Below are 12,438 nucleotides of genomic sequence, written 5' to 3'. Positions count from 1 at the left end.
TCTTTTATTAAGTCTGGTCTCACATTTTGAAAATAATATCAGAACCCAAACAAAATGTAGGAATGTTACATCGGTGTAAGAGAAAAGGGAAAAAAAATGCCCTGGCAGTGAGGCAGAAAGCTTTTTATTTTCAGTATGGAAGCTCTGTGAAGAACATGTTAACAAATTTAACAAGTTGCCATTAAGAGTTCTGCCTTTTTTCGAGCTATTACAATCCAGTTATTAAAATTGTTAGAGAGATTCCTCTGGCCAAATTAAGGTGCAAATGAGACTATATGCCCAAGTCAATAGTATGGATTTTATTTAACAGTAAATAAGAGGTAAAGACAGAGATAGAAAGAAGTAGAAAAAGGGAGGGGGAGAAAGAGAGGGACAGAGAGACAGATAAGTAGAAAATATCACCACTGTAGATCTCAACAGTGTCCCATTGGTCCTCATCTTCTGGTCTTCTTGGTGTTGAGGGTCCCACAAAACTCAGAGTTCAGTGGATTAATATATGGTTTGGGCCAGGTGGGAATGCCCAAGTACCTCCCCTGGGAGGGCATGACACTGTTTCATGCAACAGACTCTGGATCTGTTGCATCCCTTTGCATCATGTGCGGTCACCTGGTGCAAGGCCTCAGGAATGACTCTGGGGTGCACTTCAGGGTTGTTTGATGGTTTATGACACCTCCTCAGCTAACTTTCATGTGAATGTCTCACGTGGATGTGTCCTTCCTGGGATGTGAGGGGGTTTACAACTGAGCCAGTTTGTTTAAGGGAGGATGGGTGTTCACTGCCTCTGACCAGAGGTTATGCCACACACCCAGAACTCTCCTCCTCCTCCCCCTTTGGTTGCGTGGAGAGTGTGTGCAAACCTGGCCTCAGCAAATGAGCCTGTGGGCTATGACCTCCGCTACCCTCAACCCAGCCAGAGCTGATTTTCAGGACAGGTGCTGCGTCTCGCTTTCTTGTGGATATGTTCTTCTCCCTCAGCCTTGTTTTCTTCTACCTAGACCTGAGATAATTGGGTAACAGTGTCACCTTCATCTCATGTTCCCTTAGGTGGCTTAACTCACAGTCCAAAGTTCCAGTCAGGAGGCATATTCAGGAAGAGGTGGGCTTTGGTGGTAGCAGCTTCTTTATACAGTTTTTCCACAAAGGGCAAAAAGTCCTTCATAACAATGTTTAAGCTTTTAGCCATAACATTTCAGTCTCTCACAGTGGACAACTAGGAATGGACGCTGGACTCAGGTGGTGTTACTAAGCATAGGTACCAGGACAGTAAGAAGAAACCGCATGGGAAGAGACAGCAGGATTCTTGCCCATGATGCAAACACTGACAGGAATTTTCTGCACCTGAGTTGAGGGATGCACTGGAACTACTGGTGCAAATGATGCAAATGAGATAAAGTAAGAGTTAGGTACAACAGTAACTTGGCTTAATGATATGATTGCATGTAAATACTCCAGCTTACAGCTTTTGCTATAAGCTTTCTAAGATGTTCAAATTCATTAGAATACCTATTTATTTTTAATACATTGATATTCTACCTCTAAATCTAAAAGGCCATTCTTAATTAAAATAATTATTCTATATCATTTTAAAATTGATTACTGAAGATACATTTACAGATACTTAATTCCTTATTTTTTAGCTTGAAATGTCCAAGATCTTTTCCATTAAAGTACTTAATTACAAATGAAGTATTTGAAATAAAAACTGTGTAAAATTCTAATTAGTTTATTTGTTGTTTCTCTTTGAGGGATGCTTAGTAGGAAAAAGAGCATAATCTGTATTCCTTTTAAGTCTTAGAAGTCAGAACTTCTGTACTGAATCAATAGGCCTTTGTAAACTTAAGATTTTATTGAATAATTAATCTGACTTTAAATAGCCCCTTTCTAGCAAAAGGGACATATTCCTCTAGAATATGTACCTGATCACACTTCTTTCAGAAGAAGAAAGAAGATTTTAATTCAGAATTTAAAAAAAAAAAAAGGCTCTGTTATACTTCATACGTTTTTACTGGTATGCTTCACATTCTTCTATAAAAATTAGCACTATTAATCAGGATGCAAAGCTATTTTCAACAGTGACGTGATTTGTGAAGTAACATAAAATCACACAAATTGTAGGCAAGAAACTGTCATCTACTTCTGACAAGCTCCTACTTATGATACTCTCAATAATATTAACTTCTAATGCTTGCTGTCATTTCTAAAAACATAATATTAAGTTCAGATCTGCTTGCATTTTGATAACCCTGCTGGGTGATCTTGTTGCAAATAGAGTGGATAATGAGACAGAGTTGGTAAATCACGTTAAACCTAGCTAAATCTCAAAAATTGAGTCCATCTCCTAACTTAAAGTATTTTCATCAAGTTTTGGTTTTGGAAAAATTCTGTATATATATATATGTAACTCTATTATTTTGCCAGGTTCATTTGGCACAAAATGTGGAAATTGCGACAACCATCTAGTATATTGCGTGTCCTGTTGACACACAGTTTTTTACTTTCTGAGTTACTGCATGGTATTCTCAAAATAGCCCATGTAGAAATTACATATGAAAGACTAATGTATTAGTAGACGCTATTTCTTACAGTAGCTTATACTGGGCAAAAGGAAGATTAATAAAAACATAGTGATTACAATTCATTCTTATTTTGGTTATGAAATATAGACAGAGTGTTACTGAACCAACCATCACCAGTCTGTAAAGGACTGGAGGATAATGAGTTAGTCAAACCAAAGGGATGACGTGATATCCTGGGTTAATTAAGTGCAAGTCCCTAATGAAACAGTGCCTTTGGCACATCTGTTTCACCATCATCCAAAAAGTGATGCTGATCTTTATGTGAAACCATTAAGATGTGTGTAAAACACATTGTGTGATCACAAGTACAACAGAGTTCTTTAGGTGTACCCTAGTGAGCAATAGATAAGTCAGGTGTGCTTCATGTCTTTGATTTCTATTTTATTTACCTTTGTTCATCTTGTATCTGCTGTACAGTTCCTTTTTTTCAGACCAGTTATCTTTTTCTGTATTTCTATAGTGGTTAGTACAATAGGGTATTGCTCTTTGATGAGTTACAACATAAATTTTCAAACAAAGATCCAAAAGAAGTACTTGACTGTGAGACTTACTAGAGCAACACCCAGCTCTTTGCAAATCATGTTTTGCAAGACAGAATCTGGATTGTTGGGTTGTCTCATTGAAAGTAACATCCTAGTTCCTTTCTGTTGTATCAGAGAACTATGGGCAGCCATGTCAAACAGCTGGGAAAGATTTACTGTTTCTGCAGTAGTGTGTACTGTTGCATGGTAGCCAGCAACAGTGAAACGTGAAATTATGTCAGATCTCCTTATTTTGAAATCATGAAAATGAGGTTTCAAATGAAATTTTAGTTTCTTTGCATTTGCTTTAATAAAAAAGGGGGTTTTTCAAGAAAAACTCAAAGCTTCTAATTCTGGAATTAAAGCTTCCAGTATTTCAGTGGGATGTGGATCTAAATTTGAACTGGATGGTGTTGCAGTGGGGATTACTGCAACAAGTATATTTCAAACCAGGAGTCCCGTGGAAACGAAGTATATGGACAGATTCATGGTAGATGTTTCAGAGATGTTTATTTCTCCAGCCGCATGGCCGGGGCTCGGCTCAGGAGCTCCGCAGTCATGGGACCCCAGGGTCCTTGGCGTTATCAGGGAACCCAAACCAACCAATCGGGAACAAGGCTGACCAGGGGCAGGGAGACCCCGTGTCTCCTCCCCAGGGCCCATCTCCCAGGGCTACATGGCAGGGGAGGGACCCCAACAGGATGGAATTACATTTTTTGCTTTAATGACAGCTTGTTCTTGTGCACAATGTACAGGAAAGCTATTTGCTATTCAGTAATAAACATACATACATTCCTGAAATGTGGTGGGTTCTGCTTCTGTTTGTATATTTACAGTTCATTAACACAGGAGAAGTTGGTTTTCATATTCTTTTAATTTCTTTTTAGTGTTAAGCGTGTTATGTTGGGCACTTGTAGATCTGCTTATTGAATATTTATGTTTTTGACAAGTTTTGGAAGATGTTCACGCTGCAGAGAAATCTTTACCCTTGACTGTCAATTATGGGATAGTATGAGTGAGGAGTAGAAAAATAATTACTATAGAAAATTCATTTTGTCAAGGTTTGTTATTTTCCCTGAAAATGAGAAGAAATACATTTAAAACTCCTACATGAAAAATCATATTGAGTTGGCAAAATGCTGTATCAGGTAACTAACTTTCTAGTGGTTTTGATTACTTGCAGTTTTAAATTATGAAATTTAGCAATAACACCCCTTGATTTTGATCATCAAGGTTGAGTGATGACACCTTGGCCCTATTACTCAGTTGTTATAATGATTTACAGAAAATTATATTGAGCTATCAAGTTGACACCTAGCAAGGATTAGAGGGTTTTTTCTCCTCTTTTGTACCTCAGCGTATTAAATCTAAATTGCTTTCAGTTGCCAGAGTGTTTTGGAAAAGTTTATATGGGCAGTCCTGTACCTGTTGAAGTAAATTTTAATGCAAATGCCTTTTAGAATTCTGTAAGAGGATACTGTGCCTTGATGAATCTCTCTTGTCTTATTTGTGTCTTTGTTGGTGACTTGAAGATGTTATTGGTGTATAAAATAAAGCCAGTGTGATCAAATAGTTAAAGGATCCCTTAATATTTTAGTAACGCTTACTAATAAACTCTTTTTGGTTTTTTGTCCCACTCTCAGAACAAAAGCCTCAAAAACAAGCTCTTGTCAGGAAACAAGCTTTGTGGTATTCACGCAGAAGAGGTAAGGAAAGTTTCTTTCTATTCTAAATCTAATGTACCCAGAAGAAGTTTGCATCAAAGTCTTTTGTACTGAGGTTTTGGTGTATTATATATATACACAAGTATATATGTATATATATATACCAGAATACAGAATATATATTATGCTTATATGGTGAGTGTTCCTAAAGTGCTCTCATCCCAACTCATTTCTGTGACTTCACAAGAAGCAGCTCAAATGTATTAGAAAGAGAGTTGCAAACTCAAGTTTTAGACAAATAAAATCATCTGTGCATGCTTATGATATAACTCTGTAGATACATACATCTATAACATATGTAAAACTTATTTCATTTCCATGATCTCCATGTCTGCACTAACACAGGAATTGCCAAATGCCTGTTTTGAAATTAACATAGAGACAGGAAAGATCTATTATTATTGATTCCCAGAATGTTTCATTATTTCAAGGGAAAAAGGGTCACTTTATTGTAGGAACCCAGAGTGCTGAGAATATTTCTCTGCCTGTTTTGAAGGGATTTTACCACCCTGAACAACACTGTTTTGACCTCCAACCTTGGAAAAAACTGCCTACTATCAGAAAAGAACTAGAAAATACAATGATGTGAATTAGGTGATAGACTACTATGTAAGATTGTCCACAGGGTGAAAAATTTAGAGGTTTTGGGCTTCTCTTTGTAGTAAATAGATAAGAGCAAAAAGCATCAAAATGGAGGATTGTTGTTGTTCTCCAAACCTTCTTCTTCTTCTACTACTACTCCATATTCTGCCGTAAAAGTAACTTGGGATGATTGGACAAAAAATTCCACAGTTCCTGGCTGTGTTACTGAGTAATTGGTAGGAAAGTGAAAATAATATACGTTTTTAGTAACCATTGGTTAAATTATCTTTAAAAGGCTGTGTAAATCTTGATAATTGGGCTTTTCTCCTGCATTCTCTGCTCTGTGCTGTGTCTGGGTCATGCTAGTGACTCTGTTTCTCTGATAAGACTTAATAAACAACTATCTAGCAGCAGCAGTGAAAGCTGAAAGTCTCCGTTTGTCTCTTGAACTAATTCCTGGCAAAGACTTTAAAAACTCTCTCCCATCAGGAGAGATTTGATTTACGGCACAGATCTGTGTCATTTTATGAAACTGAGGGACAAAAATCTCCCCTCTACTGAAGAGCAAGATAGATAGTCAATGATACAAAAGCCCTGGTTTTGGCAAATTCATCAGTGTAGAGATACCTGCATTCATGTGAGCACTTTCTTTATTTAACTTTCCATTTTAAAAAAGTATTTTATATTAATCTGATTTATGCGCATTACTTTAGTCTGGGCTTTTTACATATATAATTTCTGTTAAGGTCATTTCACCTTGCCAGAACAAAACCAGAGCATAAAAAATTTCTTCTGCACTAAAATTTTCATAATTATAGTTGAATGCATTTTCTTCATTAGAGTCTCTACCTTTTAACTTAGAAGTCAGTACTTAGGAGGTTAAGTTTCTGATAAATTCTCAAAGGTAGGAAATAATAGGGTTAGGAGTATTTTTTTTAAGTTTTTCAAAATCTGTTATCTTCCTTTATCCCCATTGTTGCTTTCAAACATGTCACAGTGTAGGAATACAGATCCATTTTCTTCCCTTGTTTACTGCTTGAAAAATCAGCAGTGTGTGCAAATAGTTTTCTGTTTTCCCCTCTTTTTCAAGTTTGTTTTTCCTAGTGTATTGGGTTTTCAAGGCAAGGTTTTGGTAGTGGGGACGGCTATTGGGGTGGCTTATCTGGTAAGCTGCCAGAAGCTTCCCCTAATACTGTCAATGTCAGCTGACTCCACTATGAACCTACCACTGGCCTAGGCTAAGACAATCAGAGATGGTGATAATATATTTAAGAAAGAAAAAAATTATTGCCTGGTAATAATTATTGACAGAGAAGAGAGGAGTGAGAATATGTGAAAAAGTAATCTCTGCAGATACCAAGGTCAGTGCAGAAGGAGGGAAAGGAGCTCCTCCAGGCCCTAGAGCTGAGATTCCCCTGCAGTCTGTGGGGGAAAGGCCATGATGAAGCAGCTGTGCCCCTGCAGCCTATGGAAAGATCAACAGGAGTGCAGAGATCCACCTGCAGCCTGTGAAGGAGCTCCATGTCAGAGCAGGTGAATGCCCAAAAGAAAGTTGTGACCCTGTGGGAAACCAATTCTGGAGCATGGAGCTGTGGATCCATGGAGAGAGGAGCCCATGCTGGAGCAGGTTTCCTGGTTGGACTTGTGAACCCCATGGAGGACCCATTCTGGAGTAACCTGTTCTGAAGGACTGCACCCCACGAAAAAGGATCATGCTGGAACAATTTGTAAAGAACTGTAGCCCATGGGAAGGACTCACATTGAACAAGTTTGTAGAGGACTGTTTCCTGTGGAAATGCATTTCCCCATGATGGAGCAGGGGAAATCCTCTCCCTGAGGAGGAAGTAGCAACAGAAATGTTATTAACTGGACATAACCCTCATTCCCCGTCTCCCTGTGCTGCTGAACGAGGAGGAGGAAGAACCTGGGAAGTAGAGGGGGGAAGCTGTTTTTAAGATTTGTTTTACTTCTTATTATCCTGTGTCTTGGTTTGAAAGATAGGTGTCTGCCAAGGAAGGCAGGAGACTCCCTTGAAATGAAAAAAGAAATGCAACCCCCTTCCCTCCAAATTATTATAATTTTGAAATTAAGGGGCTTTCAGGCAAAGATGAAGAATAGGAATAACAGTTCCTTACTATTCTATATCTAAATGTGTATAACAAGTCAAACAAACAACAATAACTATGGCAGTAACAGCAAACAATCACAAACCCAGTAACATCCTTCTTGGCTGTCAGGCCCTTTCCCCTCGGGTGCAGTTCCACTCACAGCCGGCAGGGGCGCTGGCGGCTCCCGGTGAGCAGGGCAGGTGCGATGGTTCCCCCGCGGCTGCAGGGGGCGCTCCGGAGCGAGCTCGGGGAGCACGCGGCACCGGTGCCCTGGGATCCCGGGAAGGGATGGGACAAAGGCTTCACAAACCCCTGGGCAGCCAATCCCGGTGTCTGGCCGGACACTCAGGAACAGCAGACGTGGAACAGCAGGGACAAGCACAAATCCTGGGTGGCAGACAAGATGTATCGAACTCCAGAGCTGCAGTGGGAACCCCCGGAGGTCTCAGCAGGCAGGAGGTGCAGGGCTACAGAGTAGCAAAGGCTCGAAGCAACAGTGGGGGCAGGGCGGCCGGAGCCCAGCTCCCAGCAGGGCAGGGAAAGGCAGGCTTGGGAATCCCAGGGTTTCTCCGGTAGAAGGAAGGCAGCCAAAAAAGCAGAAGTCTGCAGTGCTGACGAATTCCTTCCAGCCTCTCTCTCCATCCAAATGCCGAGAACTAACAGCCCACAAACCCAGGTAAGAGAGAGTAGCCAGATGGACCCCTCCCGCTGTGGCCTGGTCTTTGGTTCTTCTTAAGCACCCAGTAATTTGTCCCCCTGGCAACATGTATGGGGAAAATTCTTTAAGAGGAAAAGAAAACAGAAGGAGAACTAAAACCCCACCATCCTGCTCTGGTTTTGATTGGTAATAAATTCAGTTAATTTCCCCAAGTCAAGTCTCTTTTGCCCATGATGGTAATTGGTGAGTAACCTCTCTCTGTCCTTAACTCATTAACCTTTTGTTAAATTTTCTGTCCCCCACCCAGTTGAGGAGGGAAGTGATAGAGTGGCTTTGGTGGGCACCTGGCATCCAAACAGGGTCAAACCACCACACCTTGCTGCATAGTATTTGAACCTTTGGTAATTAACTTGAAGATCTTTTCTCTGATTATGTCTCTTTTAATATTTGCATCTAAGGATGAAGCCTAAGGATAATTTAAATTTATTACAGTGTGACAAGCCTTGGCAGTCAGAGAACTTCAGAAAACTAAACATAAATTAAGTAATAGTCAAGACAGCAGATTGTGAGTGTATTTCAAACTATAAGAATCTCTGACTTTATGAATCAGCCTTTGGATATCATCTGGAACACCCTGATCTTTACAAAGAATAACCCGTGCAAGCCCATGGAGCTTCTTTACTTTTAAGAATAAGATTTTTACTTTGAAGATGATGCTTTCAGTTATGCTTCATGGAAAGTATTAATAACAACTCATGTCTAAAATGTGTAAGCCCGACAGGAATTCTTTATAGTACTAACTCAGGTATGTGCTTTAGTGAGTGTGAGTGCCATTTTACATTTTCCTCAGTATTTTTGGCTGGTTTGACTTGTGAACCTTGAAAAGCAATTGACAATTATTTGGAGGGGGATGTTCTACATTTTAAATCTGGTCTAGATTCTGCTGTTCTCAGAATTCACTTACTCTTTTTTACTATTTAAAATTTAAAAAAACCAAAACCTGATTTTATTATCCTCACTTTCAGTCAAAAAAGATCCAAGCCCAGCTGAAAGAGCTTCGTTATGGGAAAAAAGATTTGGTTTTTAAGGTAAGTTTTGTTTCATTATAGTTAAATGAAGTATTAGAGTTAATATAATATTGGAGTAAAGTAGGAATATGATAGCTGCCTTTATTATTGCAGTTCTAAGGAATAATTTTGTTCTGAAAAACGCACAAAACACCAAGACAGACTTATTACCATAATGCATTTTCAGAAATATAATATACTTATATCTATATTTATGTGCTCACAAAAAGCTAAATTCTAGGTTACTGCTCATGAATAAAACCCGTTGCCCTAATCCATACATTCCGTAACATGTTTTTTATCTTTCTAACTGAATGATATAATATTGTACAGACGCTTCTTGTTTTTCCTTTAATTAGCAGTCCTCCATGGCAAAGTCAAGTATTGTTAACATTTAAAGCAAATCTTTGTCTTTATGAGAAGCTTGAGCAATGTAATGTTCCTTAGGTCTGAAGATTTAAGAAAAAGAAATGTCTGTTGCTTGAACAATCCAAATCTGTTCTAGCTAGCACATTTTAAAAAATAATAAAAATTTTTAAAATAAAGGAGGGGAGGACAGAACATAAAGAGATTGCTGAAGGGCATCGAGTCCAAGTTAACAAAGAGAGAAGTTAATCCCTGTTAAAGGAGGAGGAGAGAGATGCAGGTCACCTGACTGAAGACTGTTATGGAGTAGTCCTTTTATTTATTCCCAGCATAAAGGATGAAGATTAAGTAGTCATCTTCAAAGTGACTATACCTAGAATTACTTACAAAGTCATGCATGTCAATATGCATTCCAAATTGTCTTCTGGAAGTGTTTAACTCTCTCTACTGTCTCTCTATTTTATATACAATGCTGTAAATATAGAAAAATATAGGCCATTTAAAAGACACAGTGTGATTTCTGTGGTTTTTGGGGTTTTTTTTTAATGCATAGGTTGATTCCAGGTTTTTTCAGGAATATTTATTTCTGGTCTTCATTAGACTAAAACCAGGGAAACAGCTTTAGAGACAAAAAAAAAAAAAAAAAAAAGGATATTATAGATCTAGGCATTTAAATTTTAACTCCATCTAGCATTAACAAAAATAACACATCTTTCGTCAAATTCAGTATAATGGAGAGCTTGAGCAGAGGTAAAGATGCAAAATTCTAATCTTGCCTGGGTGTCAAAGCTTGTTTTCTTTGGCTGAAGCAGTAGGATTGTTCAGCACTAGTATCTACTTGTTGTTTTCATTATGCTAATACACAGTGATCCCAAAAATGGACATGAGTTATGCTCGGGTGTATACTAATGCTTAGCAAGGGAAGTCTTGCTAAGTACTACCCACCTGGAAAAAGCTTACAGAAGATGAAAAAGAAAATGGGAACATAAACAAGTGAAAGGCTGTCCAGCAAGTCACTGGCATGCATGCAATGAAATCCACCTTCTCCTAATCCTAGTTCAGTAAACTATAACAATGTAGTAGTTAAGATACACATGTAAAGAACTGTACTAATGGAGAAAATGTGTCTAGTGTGAATAGGAATAGACGTGGTCTCATCTGACTGGATATGCTTTTCTCCACCATAGTCTCCACTTCAAATCCTTGGAGACTTATCTTCTGAAGACTATGTCTACATTTAACCACATTAATTATGCTTTAGAGTCCTTGATTTACATTGAGTAGATATAGTTCTTGATTATGAATGAATACTAGAGCCACCAGCTGAGATGTAGGTCCCAAGTTAGGTAGTGTGGGTTCTCCTCTGAGTGCTCTTATTGCAAAATAAGGATAGTTACTTGCCTTCTATGGAAACTATGATCTAATGTAATTAAAAACGCTCTGAGAACTTTAGATGGAGAATGTTAATGAATTGTGGATTCCAAAGTTCCACATACTGAGAACCAGATGTGTAAACACTTAAAACATCTCTTGACCGTGTGCAATTCCATATGAAATTGACTGCCTGCTTTGCTAATTTGATATGTCCTTTATATGTAACCAGAAATATTTTTGCAGGTTTATTCATCAGTCTTTTTCCTGACCAAGAAAATTTGATTTATGAAGCAGAGGGAGCAGCAACCATATGCTATCCTTCTAAATCATGTGAGATGGGAGGAGGATAGGTTCAGTGTGCTTGCTTGTGTGTGTTTCATGTCTGAAGACAGACAAACTAAGCAGAATAGAAGCCATTTGGTATAGGCTGGAAAGCTTTTTAAGTATCTGCTTGTGCTGGCTGTAAGGTAAACCAATGGGAAGAATTAACCCCGCACAAATACCTTGCAAAACATTTCAAGTTGTAGCTGTAATTTATAGGAAAATTACTATGAAGGCAATAATACAGAAACACTGGCTTAAGCTGACAAAGTCAGAACAGGACCTGTTGGTCAGGGTGGTGGTAGCAGTCCAATTAAATGGTGGTTGCAGTCCAATTGGAGTGATGGATGTGGTCTTGTCAAAGTAGTGATCCTATGGAAAGGTCTGGTCTCTCTCTGGAGGTCCAGTGGTGGTGGTGGAGAGCTCTTGTCCTCTGGGAATCCAGTGGTTGGTAGTGTCCTGTCCCAAACCCCAGGTTATATAGAGGAAGGAATGTCCAGTACCTCCCCCAGGGCAGGGAATTTCACAATGGGCTGATGTAATTCTAAGAGTCATTCTGGGGAGTCCTTGATGGCCCATTAAGCAGAGATGGTCCCCCAGGGTGGCTGCTGCTTCCCCAGAAGGAGTTATCAGAGTTGAGTCATGGCAAAGATAGAGAAACACTGCTCCACCTACCTAAACAGCTCATCAGAAGGTAATGTGAATGGTGGTAGAATACATACTTTGGTTACACCCCACAGGACACCCCAGGACACTGCTTGATCAGAGAGAGGCTGCTAGGTTTGGGCAAGAACAGGTGATATCTCATTTCTAATTTGATACTGGAAACATAACAGATTTAATGCTAGCATTGCTGTTGAGGCCGTTTTATGAAGCTCTTAGTCTTTCTGATAAATGAAATGGATAGATGGTCTTCTGCCAGCACAGCATGCATGTTTGCGATAAAATCCTGGCTGTTGGCTACTTTCATGTTACTGGACTTCTACCTTTTCTCCTTCCACTCCCTTCCCACCCCATTAAACTTCTTTTTTCTGTGCAGCTTACTGAGGACTTTTGGGAAGTCTGCTCTCCATATAGCTCTGAACATTGCGAGCTTCTTGGAGCACTTCACCAGAAGGATGTAAGCTGCAGGCTATGAGAT

The 12,438-nt window shown here is 39.1% G+C and overlaps 1 protein-coding gene across 1 annotated transcript in view; it reads left to right on the top strand.

Annotated features, from left to right (window-relative positions):
- LUZP2 (leucine zipper protein 2) overlaps positions 1 to 12,438 on the top strand; it is a gene marked incomplete at both ends in the record, with an annotated part of 210,928 nt that overhangs the window by 131,476 nt on the left and 67,014 nt on the right. Inside the window, 2 exons of the mRNA XM_082284266.1 lie at positions 4,741 to 4,803; positions 9,195 to 9,257. Coding sequence (XP_082140392.1) covers positions 4,741 to 4,803; positions 9,195 to 9,257 — 126 coding nt within the window. The remainder of the gene's footprint in view (positions 1 to 4,740; positions 4,804 to 9,194; positions 9,258 to 12,438) is intronic.

This window comes from Coloeus monedula, assembly GCF_965178545.1.
Source record: "Coloeus monedula genome assembly, chromosome: 6".
Classification (NCBI taxonomy): domain Eukaryota; kingdom Metazoa; phylum Chordata; class Aves; order Passeriformes; family Corvidae; genus Coloeus; species Coloeus monedula.
This window is presented reverse-complemented; position numbering and strand designations above follow the sequence as displayed.